The 22039-nt window shown below is 36.9% G+C and overlaps 2 protein-coding genes across 4 annotated transcripts in view; both read left to right on the forward strand.

Annotated features, from left to right (window-relative positions):
* The window catches only part of USP25 (ubiquitin specific peptidase 25), a 176388-nt gene that overhangs the window by 142564 nt on the left and 11785 nt on the right, over positions 1–22039 (forward strand). For all 3 annotated transcript variants that reach the window (XM_084875916.1, XM_084875917.1, XM_084875918.1), the window contains 3 exons: positions 11018–11196; positions 12713–12791; positions 16313–16392. In XM_084875916.1, coding sequence (XP_084732042.1) covers positions 11018–11196; positions 12713–12791; positions 16313–16392 — 338 coding nt within the window. The remainder of the gene's footprint in view (positions 1–11017; positions 11197–12712; positions 12792–16312; positions 16393–22039) is intronic.
* P2RY13 (purinergic receptor P2Y13) overlaps positions 1–22039 on the forward strand; it is a 403762-nt gene that overhangs the window by 84122 nt on the left and 297601 nt on the right. The gene's annotated exons all lie outside the window — the stretch shown is intronic.

A 22039-nucleotide genomic window follows, 5' to 3' on the forward strand; every position in this document is an offset into this window, starting at 1 on the left:
TTCTTAAAATGTTTTATTTCCTTGAACTAAATTTGTTTTCTTGTACAATTTTTCTTTTCCTAAAGTAGCCATGGTTACCTGATGTTCTGGGGGTTTCTTTTATGCATGAATCCAAGACTGATTTTTTTCTTTTCTTTTAATCTAGATAATTCAACAAAAACAAAGCATTTTACCCAAGTTAGCCTAGTAGTGTATCTCGGTTTTGTTAGCAGAAATTTGAATTACGTTTTTATTTGAAGGGGAAAAAAGTATATTTATTGATGAGCAAAACTAAGAACTGAGTAACTCTCTGATAATAGTTTATTTTTTCCTCATTGGTATACCCTTAGTCTTATATTTTTCTTTAATTTTGTTATCACATGATACTAAATTGCTTTCTTTTTGGGGTTATTTTTAAAATTATTCAATCATGTATTATCTTTTTATGTTTCTACTCACTTATGGTTTCACCTTGGTTAATTTTTGATATCCTGGTCATTTCAAGGTATGTGAGATAAATCAAGCTGATGCATCATTTGATGACATAATATTTTCCCCTCTAATCCCAGATTTTTTAAATGTTTTTATTACCATATTATTTGCTTTTACTTGTTTGTAGAATAAGTGAGCATGTGCAGTGAAATGGAGTGTTTAAAGGTGATAATGACATGAAACAAAGTTATAATTGCTGCCCAACACAGTGGACCCCCTTATCTGTGAGAGTAGAGATTGCTCTGAAGAAAATAGCAAAGACAAGAAATTGAGGATATTTCTTTGGGAAAATTGGATCAGCTTTTACATAAATATCTAATGTATATTATAAAATTCTAATCTTTGTTCATTCCTTTTATTCATACAGAATGTATTAAATACTCAGTTTAGCTTGTGGTTGGGGCTTGGCTTTTCTGTTTTCAAGTTTAAATAATTCTTAAAAGATATCTTTTCCACCATATCAGAAAGTGGAATTATAACAGCATGCTGGCATCTGGACAGTTCTGGGACAATACTTTTTTTTTAAGTAGATTGTGTCAGTTATTTATTGTTGCATAACAAGACACTCCAAAACTTAGTGGTTTTCAACAACAGTGACATGACTGGACAGTTCTTTGCTGATCTGGGCCTCTATATTGTCTTATACCCTTGAACTGTTTAACTTTAGGGACTTAAAAATGTTCAGAGGTGATGAAGCCATATCTATACCAAGGGCCCAGTGCACGAATTTGTTCACCTTGAAAGGAACTGTGGGCCGTGAGGCTGAGGTAGGCACAGGGGCAAGTCTTGGCCCATCATCTGCACCTCCGCCTCAGCCTCTTCATGGGAATAAATAAATCATGGCCCCCGGTCCTTGTCTGCCTGCAACCGCCAATCCCATGCCCTTGATGGTGCCCCCACTGACATGAGGAGTGATTGGGGCTAGCGCTAGCAGTGATGCAAGCAGCAATTCCAGCACCTGCTGCAGGTGCAAATGGGGCCGGCACTGGCAGCAGGTACAGGCACAGCACCAGATGGGACCACAGCGCGTGAGAGCAAAGAATTTTCAGTAACCATCAGAGTCTTGCCCTGATGACAGCGACCGGCACCCTGCCTTGGTCTGGCACCCTCACTCACCTGCTCCACCATCCTGTGGTGGCCAACTCCCACCATGTTCTGCGCACAGCCCCTGGCGACTGGTTGTTCCGCTGTTCGTTCTATTTGCATATTAGCCTTTTATTATATAGGATCATATTTATTTATTCCCTCTGAAGCAAGGAATGGTTAGAAGAGACTTCTTCCTTTGGGTCCCCAATGAAGTCTTGGGTCCTAACCGAGGCTCTGTTAAACTCTACGTGTGAGCAAGTCATTGACTCACTCTGGTCTTCATTTGATAGAAATCAGTAGGTTTCAAGTGTTCTGCCCCAACCTACTGGAGATATAAGATAAATTTTCTTTAGCAGCTAAATTCAGTTGATTAGTTTGTTGTTTAAAGTATATAAACTATATTATAAAAATAGATGTTCATAGTAAAACAGTGCAATGGAAAGTTAAATGAAATGTTCATGTTCTTTCACTACTCTCATTCCCTCATCCCATATCCACAAATGTAACCACTGTTAGTTTTTTTTGTTTTTTGTTTTTTACAGAGAGGAAGGGAGAGAGATAGTTAGAAACATGGATGAGAAAGATCGACCAGTTGCCTCTTGCACACCCCCTACTGGATATGTGCCTGCAATTAAGGTATATGCCCTTGACCAGAATCGAACCTGGGACCTTTCAGTCTGAAGGCCGAAGCCCTATCCACTGAGCCAAACCAGTTTCGGCTGTTAGTTCTTTTGTGTAGCCTTCTAGCAACTTTTTTTAACATTCCTTTGTTTTTATTAAATATAACTTTTTTTTTTAATTTTTCTTTTAATTTTTTTCTACTGTTCTATCATCAAATTCCATCTTTAACAATACTGCTTATTTTTAATAGTTCTTTTAATATCCTACCTAATAAAAGAGTAATATGCAAATTAACCATCACTCCACTATACCCACAAGCCACACCCACCAGCCATGCCCACCAGCCAAATAAACCCAACCAAGATGGCTACAGCAACAGAGAGCAGGAGGGAGACTTGGTTTCCCAGGCAATGGAAGAAGCGAAGCTTTCCGCCTGCCTTTGCAGGCCTAAGCCTCCACTTAAGGCTACAAAGTTTCAATTATAGAAGGTAAACAAATCCAAACAGAAATGGTGGCAGCCATGGAGCAAGCAGAAGGCTTGGCTCTGCTCCAGGCTACAAAGTTTCAATTATAGAAGGTAAATAAATTCCAGATACCAGGGCCTCCGCTTAGGTTGCCAGGGGGCGTGGCTGGTCTGCAAACCACCTCTGGCCCCTCGCTCAGGCCGCCCCATGCCTCAGGGGAACTCCTACCCTGATCCGGGACACCCTTCAAGGCAAACCAGCTGGCCCCCACCCATGAACCAGGCCTCTATCCTATCTAATAAAAGACTAATATGCAGATTGACCATCATTCCAACACACAAGATGGCTGCCCCATGTGGTCAAAGATCCTATTCCTATGTAGATACAAGATGGCCAGCAGAGGAAGGTTGTTGAAAGGAACCAGGCCTGCAAGCGGGGGCAGTTGGAGGCAATCAACCGTGCAGAGGAGGGCAGTTGGGGGCAAACAGGCTGGCAGGGAGCAGTTATACATCAATCAGGCTGGCGTAGGGGTGGTTAGGGGGTGATCAGGCTGGCAGGCAGAAGCGGTTAGGGGCAATCAGGAAGGCAGGCAGGGGAGCAGTTGGGAGTCAGCAGTCCTGGATTGTGAGAGGAATGTCCCAACTGCCCATTTAGGCCCAAACCCGGTGGTTCCATATTGGAGAGGGTACAGGCTGGGCTGAGGGACTACCTCTCCCCACCCTTGTGCACGAATTTCATACACCAGGCCTCTAGTATATATATGACTAACATTTGGAAAATTCTAGTTGATAATATATAATTTTAGGAAATCTGTTCAAAAGTAATATATAGAAAGTGCAGTTGCTCAATAATACGGTGTCCAAAATATGTATATTCTAGTTGATAATAGATAATTTTAGGAAATCTGTTCAAAAGTAATATATAGAAATTGCAGTTACTCAGTAATACGGTGTCCAAAATATGTATATAGCACAGTATCGAACAAATGATGGCTGCTTCTGTCTTTCTATTATTCTTAAAATAGATATAGTATGTTGAGTGGGGTCCCTAGGCCTGGCCAGCAATCAATTCTCACTGGCTTTCCCCACTACTGCCCGCTTGCTGACCGGCCCTGCCCCTCCCCCGCACCCCTCCCCACCACCACCACTGTCTGTTGCCTCACTCTGTGGGGAGACTGGTGGCCCCAACAGGCACACTTAATTTTTTAATAGTTTATTATAAATTGAGGGATAAAGTGTTTTTTTAAAAAATATCTCTTCTATCCTGTCACATTACCAAAAAAAAAACCTTTGTTGGGTTTATTTTCTATTTGCTTTTCAGCTAGAAGGAAGCTTTTCATCTCTGTGCATAAGTACTTCTAGTCTAGATATGGGTTTCCTTATGCATTTATCATCAGATCACTTTTTTATGTGTTGTATATGTGTGCTAGTGGTAAAATATATATATATATATATATATATATATATATATATATATATAATCATTGTTACTGATAAGAAATATAAGTTGCAAAGTGAAACTTACATCAGACTGGGTAGTGGAGTTGTTAAAGTTTAACTTCTGAATTAGGATGAGTTACCAACCCAATCAATGACTAAATCAACCTCCCACATGGGAATCTGCTCCTATAACCATGTAATATGAAAGGTAGAGAGATCTGGGAAAATAAATGAGAAAATACACTTATCTAGGTTCTTCTCCCAATTTGACTATTTGTTAGGATTAGTTTTCATTGCTAACAGGAAGATCCCCCGAAAATATAATGGCTTAAAAACAAAAGTTTCTATCATGCAAAAATGAAATCCAGAGGAAGGCAGTGCAGGACTACTCTGATGAGCAAAAATAAAAATCAGAAGGAAAAAAAAGAATAGCATTCTCAAAGTACTATAATAGTTGCTTGTGTGTGTGTACGGGGGTGGGAGTGAAAGGTCATATGATAATTACAATCGTGGAATTAATTTAAATTTTTTCACTTTAAAAGACATTAAGATTTCTTTTTTGTATAAATTTTTTTTTCTAAACCTAGTAAAGTACCTTTAGGATGTTAATGAAGTAATAACAGTTTTATATTATGAAACCTTTTTTAGCGTTTATATCATTTCTTCATAACAATTGTTTCCTGGTGACATAACTTTGTTACTCTCTTTTAATTTTGAAATGCCTATTGTTATTATTCCTTTGTTTATTCAATAGATACTAGTATAAAATATATCAGTGAAATGGAGAGACCCAAGCAGTTCCACTTATAACTGATACTTAATATGTGAAAAAGATGTTATTTCAAGTCAGTTTATAAAGGGTGGTTTAGTCAAAATTTTATGTTTGGACTACGTGGCTACTTCTAGAAAACAAAATCCCTTATTTAGGAATCTAAATAAAAGTAAACTCCTGAAAATACTAGAATTAAAGATGTGCATAATATTGAAAGTGCTCATATAGGCCCAACTCTATAAAGAAAATAATGCTATATTTTATAAGATTTTAAAAATTCTACACAGTAAGACACTAAAAACAAATTTAAAGATAAATGACAAGAAAAATGCAATTTGCAACTGATAGACAAAACAAAACTTTTAGCAAAGCAAATGCTTATTTAATTTAAACAAGAAAAATGCCTTAGAGGTTCTTCATTTTAATGAGAATGTCTCTAGTATGTTTTATTATTAAGTACGAGAGGCCGATGCATGAAACTTGTGCATGAGTGGGGTCCCTAGGCCTGGCCAGCAATCAATTCTCACTGGCTCTCCCCACTACTGCCCGCTTGCTGGCCGGCCCTATCTCTCCCCCCTCCCCCGCCCCCCGCCACCGTCTGTTGCCTCACTCTGTGGGGAGACTGGTGGCCCCCACTGGCACACTTCCCTTGGCTGGCCTGGGGCCTGCAGGCTGGGGGCAGCTCCTGCATTGAGCCTCTGCCCCCTGGTGGTCAATGTACATCATAACAATTGGTCCTCCCCCTGTTTGGTTGATTTGCATATTAAGTTTTGATTATATAGGATATTAGAGGCCCAGTGCATGAATTCATGAACAGGTGGGGTCCCTGGGTATGGCCTGCGGAGATTGGGCTCCAACTTGTGCCTCCAGCCTCGCAGACCCCGCTTATGCCCCCGATCCCACAGCCCCATCTGGCACCCTGCCTTGGCCTGGACTATCACCTTACCTCCTCCACCATCTCGCCTGCGGGGCAAACGATCGGTACTGGGCCCCCCAGCCCAGCTGCCCCAGTGCCTGGGAACCAGGCAGTGGCCCTGACCCCCGCCGCTGCTGCTGGTTGCTGATGGCAGGGTGGTCAGGCCGCCACTTGCACCCACCTTGGCCTGACACTGCTCACTTACCTACTCCACCATTCCACTGCAATCCCGCTTTCGTCAGGGCCCATTGGGGCAGGCAGCGCCTCCACTGCCACCCGCTGCCAGCACCACATGGTGATGCCTAATATGTTCCACACCACCTCCTAGTGGTCAGCACACGTCATAGCGAGCAGTCAAGCTCCTGGTTGAATTCCCTGTCAAATGACCACCCAGGGGAGAAATTTGCATGTTAGGCTTTTATTATATAGGATTGGGTTTTTAATTCTTCTAAATCTAAAAATAATTCTTAAATTCATTTTTTTTTTTACACTGGTGCTGCAATTTAGAAAATTTTTAATGCATCTGTTTAAGATGCTGAACTTATTTCTTTTTAATTTGTAATCTTAACATTGACTTTAAAAAAATCATTGTAAACACTATGTATTCCTACATATTTTTTTGTACAGTGTAGTTTATTAAAAATGAATATGGATGTTGAGATCTATGTTCACAGATAAATTGATACATAGTTTCTTTTTTTATATTTGTCAGTTTTTGATATTCAGTTTAAACTAGCCTTGCGAAATCATTAAGGAGACTCTTCCCTTTTTTCAGGCTTTGGAGCAGTTTAGATATGATAAAAATCATCTTGTCCTTGAAGATTTGACATAACAGCACAGCTCTAAAACAATGTGGGCCTGATTCCTTATTGAGCACATATCTCGGGCAACGTTTTCAGTTCTTCTGTAGTTTTGCTGGGTCTCTTCAGTTTTTCTACCTCTTAAAGCAACCCTGGTAATTTGTATTTTCCTAGATGATCATCTGTTTAATCAAGATGTTATAGTTTATTGGCATAAAGTTATATTTATTATTCTTTTATAATTTTTAAAACTTTTACCTGTATTTAGTGGTATTATCACCTTTATTTCTGGTGTTGAGTTTTCTTTCATTTTTGGTCTTCCCATTTAGCTTTTTGTAAAGAAAAATAATTAACTATATCCAATCACCACACATTATTTTATTTTCTGTAGTTTATTTTGGTTTCTTTTCTTTCCCTAGTTTCTTGAAATAGCTTTATTTTGCTTAAGTTGGAAATTTTCTTGGACAACCAATCTGGCTGTATCCTATAGATGTTGATATCTCATATTCTCAATATTAATATACATTTATTCCTTGAGCCTAAGAATTATTTAAAGCAGTATTTTAAATTTCTAAGTGTTTAGTTTGAAAGTATCTTTATTTATAATTCTGTCTGTGTTGTGGTGAAAGAATGTACCCTACATGATGCTGATCCTCTGGAATGTGAAGTGGGTTTTCTTCATCCCTGTTATCCTATCAGTTTTTAAAAATAGTCTATAAACATTTAAAATATGTACATTTATTTATATATAGACACACATTCTCCTTGTATTCTACTAACATTATTTTAGAGATAATAGCACTTAGAGAATTATGTGACAGGTTCTCTGTCACAATTAGTAAATGTACTACCTTTCTGAATCTTAGTCTAGTCAATTTTCCCTCAGATCCTACTGCCTCCAAAGTATAGTGTATATTTATATTTTTGGTATCTATATCTATATATCTATATCTATATCTTTATATCTATTTTGATAGTTATATCAAAATAGAGTCTGTAAGAAGTTATAAATTTAGAATGATTTTATAATACGATTTAGAAAAGTAAAAAGTGTTAGGTAAAAATCATTTGAATCTTTAGAATTGGGGATTGTAAGAGAGACTTAAACTAGTCTTACTGAATGAGTCATCTGTAGATAGATGGGGAATGAACCAGAAAAGACATCTTGTATTTGGAGAAAGGCACATGTGCATCTTGGAACAAGCCTGACCTAGGTGGATGGAGGAAGTCTTTGTTGAAGAAGAATCTATACTACCGTATTTTCTGGCGTATAAGACGACTCCCTAATTTTACAGTTAAAACTATATTCGCTGTATAAGACTACCCCCACTTCCGAGGCAACACCAGTTCTTTTTTTAATAGACCGCCTCTCTGACTCTGGCCAATCTGAGCAGGCTTTTTTTCGTTTCAAAAGTCGTCTTATACGCCGGAAAATGCGGTATATCATTGCTGATTCTTGCAATGACCAAACAGCAGGCTGCATGGGGCAACCAGGCCAGCACAGGGGAGGGGGGGCAGTTGGAGGCGACCAGGCAGGTGGAGAGGGCAGAAATTGGTGGTGACCAGGCCAGCGGGGGGCGGGGGGGGTAATAAGGGAGGGGTGACCAGACCAGTGGGAGGGGCAACCAGGCCGATGGAGAGCAGTTAGTGGCAACCAGGCCAGCAGGAGGGCCAGTTAGGGGTGACCAGCCCAGAAAGGGGGAGCAATGAGGGACAACCAGGCTGGCAGACATAGGCAGTTAGGGGTGGTCAGGCCAGCGGGGGCAGGAGGGAGGCAGTTAGGGGCAACCAGGCTGGCAGGGGTGGCAGTTATAGGCTACAAGCTAGCAGGCAGAGGCAGTTAGGGGTTATAAGACTGGCGGGGGAGAGGGGTAATTAGGGGCTGTCAGGCAGGCAGGCAGAGGCCATTAGGGGTGATTAGGCAGGCAGGCAGGTAAGTGGTTAGGAGCTAGCAGTCTCAGATTGTGAGAGGGATGTCCGACTGCCAATTTAGGCCCAATCCATGAGTGGTCGGATATCCCCCAAGGTGTCCCGGATTGGAGAGGGTGCAGGCTGAGCTGAGGGAACAACCCTCCCCACCCCCCCTATGTATGTGTGTGTGTGTGTGTGTGTGTGTGTGTGTGTGTGTGTGTATGAAAGCCCAAGCAGCTGAATGACTGAACAACTGAACAACTTGTCGCTATGATGCACACTGACCACTAGGGTGCAGATGATCAACGTAGGAGCTGCCCCCTGAGAGGCAGTGTGCTCCCACAACCTCCCATAGCCCCTCTCCCCGGCCAGCCAGCCAACCTCCTGCTGCCCCTCCCTCCAACCAGCCAGCCCCGATCGCCAGCCAGGCTGAGGGACCCTGTCCACATATGAATTCATGCACCAGGCCTCTAGTGGAAAATAAGACCATAGGTAAAATTGGGCCTGGTTAGTATAGGACTGGTGAAGAAAAGTTAAAAAATTAAATGCAAAGCAGTTCTATCACCTATTGACCAATGTCACATTTCATTTTGTAAATGTGTGGTGGTTTCATTGCAGTATCAGTGATAATTAAATTAACTGAAAGGACTAACAGACCCAAGTCTAAAGGACTCTGAGGAATTAATATGAGGTTGATTTAATAACTCAACAGTGTTAACTGTATTAATGATAGATTGATTAGAGCTCTCCTAAACAAATTAGCATGCTAAATCTGGTGACAGTTTGAAGGAATAAATAGGATTGCAGAATATTTTAAAAGTTAGAAAACTAAACTTTAAAATGAGGAATGTATGCCAGTGCTTTAATAAAAACCTATTTACTATTTATAAAATAATCACAGCCTCTATTTTGAAAGTAAGTAGAAAATTGGATAACTATTTAGTGTTATAATTTCTATCTCTAAACTATAGTAATTATTTTAACAAACACATTACAAATTTATTTTATTTTGGCCATACTAATTTAGGCCAAAAGTATAGTATCTAAAATATTTGAATATTAAAAAAAACCAAACACCTATAATAGCCTAAACAGTCATTGCCTAAGGGGCATAACAAGTAAAAATAGTTTTTGTTTTATATATTTTATCAAATTCAGTATAATTTGGTTATTAAATGAACATGTGCCTTTTTTCAAACTTGGAAAATGGAGAGATTTTAAATAGTTCTAAACAAAGTTCATGTGTGCTAGATTAGGTATGCCAAGAAGTGAACCTTGATAATCCTACATGTTAAGATATAGTCAATTTCAATGGCTATTTTAAACACTGCTCTTAGAATTTAGAATGACATATATATTCTAAAAATAACCTAATAGAATATATTATTTTAGCTATAAAGTAATTCTTTCTCTATTGTAATGCTAAGCTATATAGAAAGGACTTACTAGCCTTCCCCTTAATGAAGTATAACAATATATAACTAGAACATTTAACTTAATGTCTGTTAGTTATAAACAACTATATAAAATACAGTTGTATAGGTAGTAATATCTGTACGTCCAAGAATTACTTAAGAAAGGCATACATTTGACAAAGAAAAACCCTTCTATAAAATGGATAATTTTAAATATATGTTGCATAAAGCCCAAAAATATTTTAGTTAAATAAAGCTAAAATTAGGTATAAGTCTAATATAAATGAGTATTTTAAAAATTACCTTTAATCGTAAAAGTTTCTTGTATACAGCATTATTTGATGTATAACTCCACTTATATTTCTGTATGAGCAGATATTTTTTCAAACCATTTCCTTATGTGTAGAAATGTATTAGTATTTTTCCAATCATAATTAGTTACCAATTATGAGGTGTTTTATCTATAAAGAAAAGCTCCAGCATCAAGGAGGTAATAGTAATAATATTCATTAATAAGTAATTATACTAATATAATGCAAAAATCTTTGAAGCAACAAGGAATTCATTCTGTGGTAACTATACTCTTGCCTTGCTTTTTCATCCCCTTTCTGTGGGCAATTCAAACAAAAGTTAATTGTAATAATATAATATTAGGATTCAAGAGCCAGCCATTTTCTCTCAGATATGGGTATTCTACAGGAGCTATATTTCAGCTCTAGAATTTGGGATGCTAGAGGCTACATCAAACTGATTCTAGAAAACGTGGGATAGGAGATGCTTAGTATCTCAATCTTAGCTATCTCCCACGCAATTACTAACCAGGCCCTGAATGGACTTTGACAAGTTTTATAAAATTGCTCACAAAATAACCTTGTTTATTTTACCATTTTTCTTTGTAGAAACACAAAGTACATTTATATATTGAAGAGATAAGGCTTATGTGGTCAATTTTTTATAAAGTTATTTTAATCTGTGGAACATGGAACAATAAATATTCTTATACATACTGTCTTGTTTGTAATACTTTAAAAGAAAAAAGGCATGTTTGAAACAATAATTAAAGTTATTCAAAGATTTCATTGTTGTAGCTAACCAAAACTGACATTTTGTTACATTTCTTAGGCAATCAAGTTGGAATATTCAAGGCTGGTTAGATTGGCCCAAGAAGATACCCCCCCAGAAACAGATTATCGTCTACATCACATCGTGGTCTACTTTATCCAGAACCAGGCACCAAAGAAAATCATTGAGAAAACATTGCTGGAACAATTTGGAGATAGAAATCTGAGTTTTGATGAAAGGTAATTTAAAAGTACAAAATACCTTATTCATAGGCTCAAATTGTTCTTATCTTTTGTAGTTCCCAATGCTATATTTGAATGTTTATTTTACACATACACAAAGACATTTCAATAAATACAGCACAAAATCTGACTTTACTTAATTTGAACAGTTGCTTTGTAATTTTACCTATAAGTTATAATCATGACCTTTAAAAGCTTGAGCTGAAAATAACTCATTGTTTTTATACATTGCAGTTGTGAACCAAATTACTGAGCTAAGCAATATAATGATACACAGAAGAGTATACTGTAATCACTGCTTCGTGGGAGTTAATATTTTAATGTTAAAATTTTTTCAACCTTTATACTAAAGGATATTTGGAGTCAGATAATTGGTTAAATTAATTTTGGTTTATCAAAAAAGATTTTCTCTTAGAAGTTCCTATAAAATTATTTACTAATATTAAATTTTTAAATTTAATATAGTGAGAATGAATACTGTTAAAAAAAAAAGGACTCAGTTAAAGATCAAAGTATTGGAAGTTATTTTAGAATACAGAAACATTTATGCTGTCTTGGAGTTCATTGTAATTGCATTTTAAGTCTTAAATAAGTGATTATCCTTTTATGAAATTTTAAAAATTCTGAATGAAAAATATATTTAGCAGAGGAGAATATCAGGAGAAATGAACATCTAGTATTAATTCCTGCCTCACCATGTGTCTGAAATTTAGGATTAAGAGAAATAGTACAAGTAAATGGTTTTGAGAAATATCTAGTAGACACTGAGTGCTCAGTGAGTGTTGCTATTTCACTTTTAATAGAAGTATGGTCATCATTTATTTTGCTATATATGACTACAAAGAGCTCAGAAGTATGATTATGACCCTTATTATCTATCTGTTAATGCACATGTTCCAATAAATATGCTATTGAATTTGGGAAAGAGATTTATGGAATAACCACATTGACTTTCTATTCTTTTGCAATTTTTTGTCCTGGCAACTGCAGATAGGCAATTTGTTTTAATAACCTAATTTGTGTTGTACTTAAAAGACAGAGTATGTACTAGTATGTGATAACTAAATATATTTTGTAGTGTTTTCTGATCACAAATTTATTGGAATGTTTCCATTCTTACCTGAAATGATAAGAATGTTTTGGATTCTTTTGTACTATTTGTAAATAATGCTGTTTTTTAGAATTTAGTGTATCTTGAGCTTGCTAAAATAAATACAAATTATTTTTAAAAGTATATTTTTATCTATGCAATCTTTATTAATAGACTATAATTTAAAAACTATAAATATAACGTAATAAATTTGACTTAAAATCATTGATGCTATCTTTTTTATGTACTTTGTAATTATCCAACATTGGTCTCAAAAACAATAACAGTGGTTTTTATTTATTTATGTGTTGGGTAGTTTTATTTATTTAACACACACTTTTCAGTTTTATGGATTTGGCTTGATTTAGGAATATATATATATATATATATATATATTTTTTTTTTTTTTTTTTTTTTTTTAAGGTGTCACAACATAATGAAAGTGGCTCAAGCTAAACTTGAAATGATAAGACCTGAAGAAGTAAACTTGGAGGAATATGAGGTAATGTGCTTTTTGAGAGGTCAAACTATAGACTTGGAAATTCTGTGGAAGATCTTGCTTTCATTTTAGCAGTTAAGCACCTGAGAAAGTGAAGCATATGGAGTGTAGGCATACCCACGAAAGATTTTTACAGCTAGCAGATTACAACTTGGTTAACAGAACCTGCATTCTTAAATGCTATGGTTTACTGAAACCATGCTGTATTTTTAAAAAATATAAATTTTATTGATTTTTTAAAGAGAAGAAGAGAGAGGGATAGAGAGTTAGAAACATCAGTGAGAGAGAATCATTGATCAGCTGCCTCTTGCGCACCCCCTACTGGGGATGTGCCCACAACCAAGGTACATGCCCTTGACCGGAATCGAACCTGGGGCCTTTCAGTCTGCAGGCTGGCACACTATCCACTGAGCCAAACTGTGAAACCATGCTGTATTTTTTCTTTGTGTCACCACATATTTTTGTGATGTTAGAAATTCATTTTAATCATTGAACCCCACATTTATTTGTCATTATTGGATGTCGTGCATGTGAGAGAACACACACAAGTACTGAGATTGGGCTTGAAGTAATTTTTATGCACAAAATTCTTTGTCTTAACCTTTGGCTTTAAAATTAAAACTTTTTTTTATTCACCAATTCAAATACCTAGTATTCAAATTTTAAATTATACTATATATGTTATAAATGTTATGGGTATATTATTAAATTTAATATTTATGATACATTATTATTCATACATGTATTTCACTTTATAGTAGTGAATTTTAAAATTTACAAATCCACTTAATTTTTAGTTGCTTTCATGAGTGCCTTTGATTAATATTTGAGCCCTTTTACAAACTTAATTATTTTATATTCCCTAAAAGATGTCTCTATAAAAATACTGTTACATGAGATGTCTGAGATTTTGCTGCCTATGTTCTCTAAGATTTTTATGGTTTCATGCCTTACATTTAAGTCTTTTACCCACCTTGAGTTTATTCTTGTGTATGGTATAAGTTAGTGGTCCAGTTTCATCTTTCTGCATGTGTCTGTCCAGTTTTCCCAACACAAGTTTTTGAGGAGACTGTCTTGACTCCATTGTATGCTCTTGTCTCCATTGTCAAATATTAATTGATCATAATGGTCAATTTCTGGGGTCTGTTCTGATCCATTGGTCTGTATGTTTGTTCTTGTGCCAGTACCCGGCTGTTTTGGTTGTAAAGGCTTTGTACAATAGTATAGTTTGATATTCGGTACTGTGACCCTTCCTACTTTGTTCTTCTTTCTCAAGATTGCTACAGCTATTTAGGGGTCTTTTATGGTTCCATATGAACTTTTCGAGTATTTGTTCTAGCTCTTTGAAGTATGCCATTGGTAGTTTAATAGGAATTGTGTTATCCTGTAGTCTGCTTTGGTAGTATAGACATTTTAATTATGTTAATTCTTCCCATTCATGAATATGATATATGCTTCCATTTGTTTGTATCTTCCTCTGTTTCTGTTTCTTTTTTCAATGTCCTTTGGTTTTCCAAGCACAGATCATTTACCTCCTTGGTTAAGTTTATTCCTAGGTAATCTTATTTTTGTTGTTATTGTTGCAATGGTAAATGGGATTGCTTTTATAGTTTCTCATAGTTCAATATTGGTAATAAAAATGACATCAATTTGTGAATATTTATTTTGTATCCTGCTATCTTGCTGCTCTCATTTATTAAATCTATTGATAGTAGTTTCCTGGTGAACATTCTTGAAGAACAACTAAGGAGGGTTATTCTACTAGTAGTCAAAACATACTACCTTAACTATTATGTTTATAACAATATTAGCATAAGAAAGGGTATATTAGAATAATAAAGCATAATAGGGAATCTAGGGACATACCCACAAATCAGTGGACACAGGATATATGCTAAAGGTCGCAAGCAAATTGGTTGTTAAGTCTGTCTGTCCCCAAAATTCAGGTTACAACTTAATTTTAAATTGTGACATGATTCATCAGATTGGATTCAGCATATTTTTATTCTGAAAACATCTTGTATTCTTTATAATTTCAGAGACATTACTCTTACAGGTATTCAAATAACGTGTTTTTGGATTTCTTATGTTTCACATATCTTTGTCTTGCTCTAAATCAGGGATCAGCAAACGTTGGCCTGTAAACCAAATGCAGTTAACCACCTATTTTTATAAATAAGTTTAATTGGGACACAGCCATTTGTTTGTGTATGTTTCCACACTACGGTAACATAGTTGACTGCAAATCCTAAAACATTTACTTTTTAACCTTTTTTAGGGAGTTTACCAACTCACTACTTCTAAGGCAGATCTTTAATGACAGTAGAGTAGCAAGAAAGCTAACTTTATACTTGCAAACAAATTTTTGCTTAATTTGTTATTAAGGTTTTACAAATAATATAAAAATTATGCCTTAAAACCTTAAAATTAAAATGATTTATATTCACAGAGAATACAGTAGGCCAATAACAGGTCTATATGTTTCTTTCATTTTTTTATAATAACGTGTATATAAGAGCTTTAACACTTTTATATTCAGTATCTTTTTTTTAGGTTAATCCTATATTGTATGTTAGTTATGGCTTTCCTTGAATCATTTTTATTAAATAAGAAAAAAAATCATGATTTATATAGGATGTCAGTTCTGGATGTTTTAGTCCTGCTACTTGCCCTATAATTGGCTTTTAGGAAGTAGGGCAGGAAATTGGTAAATGCATCTATCCTTTTCACTGTGTCTAAGATAAATAGACTATTCACATGCCACATTTAAAGTCAAATTCCACACAAATTTGGCAAAAAGTAAACGATCAAATAAACTTACTATGCTAAGACTTTTTTTTTTAGTTCCTTTAAATTCTGCAACAAATAATAGACTTCAGGCTTTGATCACATTAGAGTAGGAAATTAATTTACCTCCTATATTCAGTGTGATATAGATGCAGGGTGGGACAAAAATAGGCTTTTAGTTGTTTATGGAAAATCACACAATAATTAATAAATAATAATAAAAGAATAAACTCAGTTTCACATACTCAGAACTATAAACTTACTTTTGCCCCCCTCTATATTTTCATGTTTTTGTACTGAGGAATTTTTGAGAAATAACCAGATTGATTATCATATCTTAAATTCTTATGCTTTTAATGAGATCTTTGTCAATTAATTTTTCATCAATGTCTAATCATTTTTATTGTCATTATTTTACTAAAACATAGTCTATGTCAGAAATTAAAGTCTTGATTTAGCTCTAGTTTGTCTAAATTTTGAACCCTTTGCTTCTATTAATTCAAATAGTTATCAGTCCTGGCTGACATGGCTCAGTTGATTGAGCATAATCCCATGGATGGAAAGGTAACCGGTTCGATCCTGGGTAGGGCACATACTGATGTTTCTCTCTCTCTCTCTAAAATCAAATTTTTAAAAAACCCAAGAAGCTTTTAGAACAGTGTATTACTTTGTGAAGAGTTTTCATTGCAGTTTTAATATCTTCCTGTATTTACTTTTATTTTTTCTTTCACTTACAGGAATGGCATCAGGATTATAGAAAATTCAGAGAAACAACCATGTATCTCATAATTGGACTAGAAAATTTTCAAAGAGAAAGGTAAGGAAAAGTAGACACAGCTGGAAAGAGCCTCATTTTTGTATGTAATTCTATTCATCTATGATCTTGCATATAGAAAAGATTTTATTCACAATATATATTTTAATGTCTCTTTTATAACAGTTTTAGATTTTTAGGAAAATTGCCCAGCTAATATGACCACACAAAATATATTTTTTGTTTTAAATTAAGTCTCTAAGGTTGGTATTACTGTATAGTTTTAATAAGCTATGAAATACTGCAGCTGAAATTTAGAATGACAAAGGATTAGATGGAAGCCAAAAGTTTGCTGGAGACCAGAAAAGCTGATAGCCCAGCACATGGAATTCTTTGTATTTCTTAACCTTTGGGCACCTGCCCTTTTAATATTCCTTCTGTCTGAGTCTATTCCTGACATCAAATCAAAGACAGTTTTTCCAATCTCTTTGCCTGAACTTTCAGGTACTATAAAAAAATATAGCTGTAGAAAACTAATCTCTTGTCTTTAAGTATTGTGACTGAAAATGCATTTTAGATTGTTATTTTCATATAAATGATATTAAAGACTTTTCTACTTATTAAACTACTAGAGACCCGGTGCACGAAATTCGGGGTTAGGGGGAGTCCCATAGCCCGGCCTGCATCCTCTCCAATCCAGGATCCCTCTCTTAATCTGGAACCACTGGTTCCTTAACCACTTGCCTGCCTGCCTGCCTGCCTGATCACCCCCTAACTGCCTCTTCCTGCCTGCCTGATGCCGTCAACTGCTCACCTGCCAGCCTGATCCCCCTTATAGCTCTTCCCTCCTGGCCTGATCCCTCTGATTGCCTAAGTGCTCAGTCCTCCTGGTCTGATCCCCCTAACTTCTCTCCCCTCTTGGCCTGATCCCCCTGACTGCCTAACTGCTCTCTTCTCCTGGCCTGATCCCCCCAACTGCCACCTTCTTCATTCTCCCACACTGCAGGCCTTCTCCCTTCTGCCTTCTTCCACTGCCTCTGCAAAAAGGGACTTCAGTGCTGCACCAGCCCTCGGCCTTTGCAGCCGCTGTGGCTTTGTCTGGAAGGAATCCGGAAGGACGTCCGGAAAGCATCCGCCCTAATTAGCATATTACCCTTTTATTAGTATAGATAATGTTGATATTTTTTAATTTAATAAATATTTATTGTTCAGATTATTACAATAGTTTCTCTTTATTCCCCCCATAGCTTTCTTCCACTCAGTTCCCACCCCACCCTCTGCCCTTACCTCCCCACACTGTCCTCATCCATAGGTATATGATTTTTATCCAGTCTCTTTCTGCACCCCCTATACCCCTTTCCCTCTGAGAATCATCAGTCCACTCCCTTTCTATGCTCCTGACTCAATTATATTCACCAGTTTATTCTGTTTTTCAGATTTTTAATTCACTTGATTTTTAGATTCACTTGTTGATAGATATGTATTTGTTGTTCATAATTTTTATCTTTACCTTTTTCTTCTTCCTCTTCTTTAAGACTACCTTTCAGCATTTCATATAATACTGGTTTGGTGATGATGAACTCCTTTAGCTTTTTCTTTTCTGTGAAGCCCTTTATCTGACCTTCCAATCTGAATGATAACTTTGCTGGGTAGAGTAATCTTGGTTGTAGGTTCTTGCTATTCATCACTTTGAATATTTCTTGCCACTCCTGTCTGGCCTGCATAGTTTCTGTTGAGAAATCAGCTGACAAATCAGCTCTTTTGTAGGTAATTAAATGTTTTTCTCTTGCTGCTTGTAAGATTCTCTCTTTGTCTTTTGCTCTTGGCATTTTAATTATTATGTGTCCTAGTGTGTTTGGATTCCTTTTGTTTTTTGTTTGCGCTTCCTGGAGTTGTAAGTCTATCTCAGGTGGGGGAAGTTTTCAGTCATTATTTCGTCAAATAGGTTTTTAGTATCTTGCTCTCTCTTTTTCTGGCACCCCCATAATTCTGATGTTGGTATGCTTGAAGTTGTCCCAAAGGCTTCTTACACTATCTTTAACTTTTTGGATTCTTTTTCTTTTTGCTTTATTGGAGGAGTGTTTTTTGCTTGTTTGCATTTCAAATCTTTGACTTGATTCTTGCTTTCCTGTAGTCTGCTGTTGGGTCTGTGTATAATATTTTTTATTTCAGTCAGGGTATGTTTAATTTCTAGTTGGTCCCTTTTCATATACTCGAGGGTCTCACTAAATTTATCAGTCTTTTCTAGGAAATTCTTGAAAAATCTTATAACCATGGTTTTGAACTCTATATCCAGTCATTTGTTTCCTCCATTTCTTTTGTTTGTTATCTGTTTCTTTGTCTTCGCTGCTTCCCTGAGTTGGTAGAGTAGCTTTGTGTGCTAGGTGTCTTATATGGCCCAGTGGGTCGGCCTCTCCAGTTACCTGAGGTAGACATTCTTGATGCACCCCTTTGTGGACTGTGTGTGCAGCCTTGTTGTAGTTAAGTCTTGATTGTTGTTGATATCCCTGGGAGGAATTGACCTCCAGGCCAGTTGGCTGTGAGGATCATCTGTGTCTATACCGGGAGAACTGTGCTGGAGACAGCTTTATGAGACAAGACTTGCAAAATTGCAAAAGCCTCTGTGTTGAGCTTGGATGGGATGGAGTCTCAGGGCACAGCAGACAGTCTTGGCTTCCCGTCAGCCCTGCCCTATGAGGACCCTGGGTCTCAGTATCCCTCGGTAATCGTCGCAAGCACCTCAGAGAAAGCCGCCCTACAGTTTCCCCCTCTGCGAGACAGTCCAGTTTCTCCCCCAATGAATCTGGATTTCCAGATTCTCTCCCGGAACTGGAGTTCAGCACAGTCGGGAGCTTCTGGTTCCCTCCAGCTAGAGAAAGCCAGTGGCACAGTCAGCAGTCAGTCCTCTCTGCTCACACTTGCTTGCACGCCTCCAGACCTCTGCCTTTCACGGCTCACCTGAGTTTCCACCTGACAGTCCAGATTCCCCCCATAAGAGCTTGGGTCCCCAGGGGCTCGCCCAGAACTGGGGTTCAGTGCATTCAGGAGATTTCGCTTCCCTCGTGCTAGGGAAAGCTAGCGGCAACCTCAGCCATCAGTCCTTTCTGCACGCACTTGTGCACACGCCTCCAGATCCCTGCCCTCCATGGCTCCCCCAAGTCTCTGTGTGCCTTTCTCTCTACCTGACAATCCAGACTTCCCCAGTATGAGCCTGGGTTCACAGGGTCTCTCCCGGGGCTGGGGTTCAGTGCAATCGGGAGCTTCCTTCTTCCTCCCACCAAAGAAAGCCAGCCAGGCACTCAGGGACCCTTCCTCTCTGCACGTGTCTCCATACCTCAGCTTTCTGCAGCTCCTCTACTTCTCCATGAGCTTTTCTTTTTCCTTCTAGTTGTAGAATTTCCACTCAGCCAGCTTTCCTGTGGTTCTGGATAATGTCCATTCTGTCTTTTAGTTTTAGTTTTGAATTGTTGTGTGAGGCAGCAGTTTAGGTGCTTACCTATGCCACCATGTTAGTTTCTACTGGTATTTATTTTTATTTTAATTGTTATGAAGAAGAAGGATCATTATTGATTTATTTACTACTACCAGTTATCCACTAGTTTGCCTTTACTTGTTTCTCTACATATTTCTTACTTCATATATTTTACTGTGAACTTATTTGACTAATAATATGTTTTTTAAAATGCTATATTTTAAATAGTGCCAAATTGCAACCAAGTAAAAGGTCTTTTGAATTCTCTCTCTCTTTCATTCCTCCTTTCTTTGCCTTCTTTTCCCAATACTGAAGTAATGGAACTATTTTTTCTTAAATGATAACCTGGAACTTTACTTCTAGTGCTATGATTTCCACCATGTGTAACAATTAAAATTAATTAAAACTCTAAAGCTAAAAATTTAGCTCCTCAGTCAGACTAGTCACATTTTGAATGTTCAGTATTTACATGTGGTAATTAATAATTGGCCAAGACATAAAACTCTTTCATCTCTACAGAAATTTCTTTTGGGCAGTGCTATTGTTTGGTGGATAGTACACAAAGCTTTTATTTTTGCACATCACTTTGGATGCGAATTATTAAAGTCCTTATTGTGTAGTTTAAAGATAATTTATGTCACATTGGTTATTGAAATAAAAAAACTTTTGATTAATAGCTCTATTTTATGTTATTACTTTGGTCACAATTTTATTTCTTTAATAGAAATATTTAAGTCCATATTAGAATTTCTTAGATTTGTACTATTATGAGAAAAATATTAATATGATGTTATAATTTAATAGAGTGTCTAAGACTAAAATGGCATTTTGCAGCTAAACTAAGCTCCCCAGGACAATAGCTTTTCCAAGGTCACACAATTAACTAGGAAGAGAAAAATTAAAATAGAACCCCTCTATTCTTGTATAACTTAATAAAATCAGATAAGAACAAAAAGTATTATCTATTTATCTCATTCAGAATTAAAAAGATAAAACTGTCACTTGCCAGCTCTCTGCATAGCATCTAGATCAGCTCTTTTTAATTAACCTCTGTTAAAGGTCTTTATGATATAACTTGGAAATATGTTGAAATTTCATAATTTACTTATATATATTTGTTCAAAAGTCAATATTCTAGTATAGCAAATGTAAATTAAATTGGAAGGATCAACTGGATAGTAATGGTGACAAGTAATGTTTATAGAATACTGTAAAAAGAAATATCAGTATTCTCATTTTATGTATAGCAGTTACCATAGCTAGCAGCATACTCCTAGAGGCTCAGTGCATGAAAATTCATTCACTGGACGGGGGTCCCTCAGCCTGGCCTGCCCCCTCTGACAGTCTGGGTGCCCTCAGGAGCAGAGGCGATCCAGCAATCAGGGGAAACTGACGCCCCATCACACTTCTGTTGCTGCCATTGCTGGCAGCGCAAGTCTTGACCAACCCTGGTTACCTGAGTGTGGCTGGGCAGATACCATTCGAGGCTTGTCTGTGCCTCAGGCCGGCCCTGGGCAACTGGGAGACTCCAGAGGCAGGCACATGGAGCAGCCGGGGGCGGGCCCAGCCTTGCCGCTCACCTGCTGCCCCAGTGGGGCTGATGGGACTGGGCATCACCATCTTGTGGCTGTGAGTACCACCATCTTTGAGGTGCAAAATGCCATTTTAGTCTTAGACACTCTATTAAATTATAACATCATTAAATTATAACAGTCAGTTAGCATATTCCCTCCTTATTGGCTGTGAGTGCTGCCATCTTTGTGACGGCATGTGGGTCAATTACGGTAGAATATTCCCTCCTCATTAGTAGGATTTTCAAAAGGTTCTGTTAAACTTTGTTTTTAATGAATATATAACATTTGAAAGCTATGAATGAGATATTTACTGATGGGTTATTGTCAGTTTTGAGTAGTGAAGTACAATAATGTTTTTAGTAACCGTAGTTTACATTGGTATAAGGAATATAAGTAAAGATAGTCTAGCAGGTTACATAGTCTTATTTTATCTTAAATTAAAATGTAGTAACTGGCCTGCTGATTCTTATTCTGATTGAAAACATATTTATAAAACTTTATTTGTTTTCCTCTTTATTGAATTTATTGGGATGACACTGGTTAACAAAATTCTACAGGTTTCAGGTGCACAATTTTACAACATATCATCTGTGCACTGTATTGTGTGTTCACCACCCCAAGTCAAGTCTCCATCCATCATCATTTATCCCCCCCCTATATTCTC

This window comes from Pipistrellus hanaki (assembly GCF_964339955.1).
Source record: "Pipistrellus hanaki genome assembly, chromosome: 2".
In the NCBI taxonomy this organism is placed as follows: Eukaryota; Metazoa; Chordata; class Mammalia; order Chiroptera; family Vespertilionidae; genus Pipistrellus; species Pipistrellus hanaki.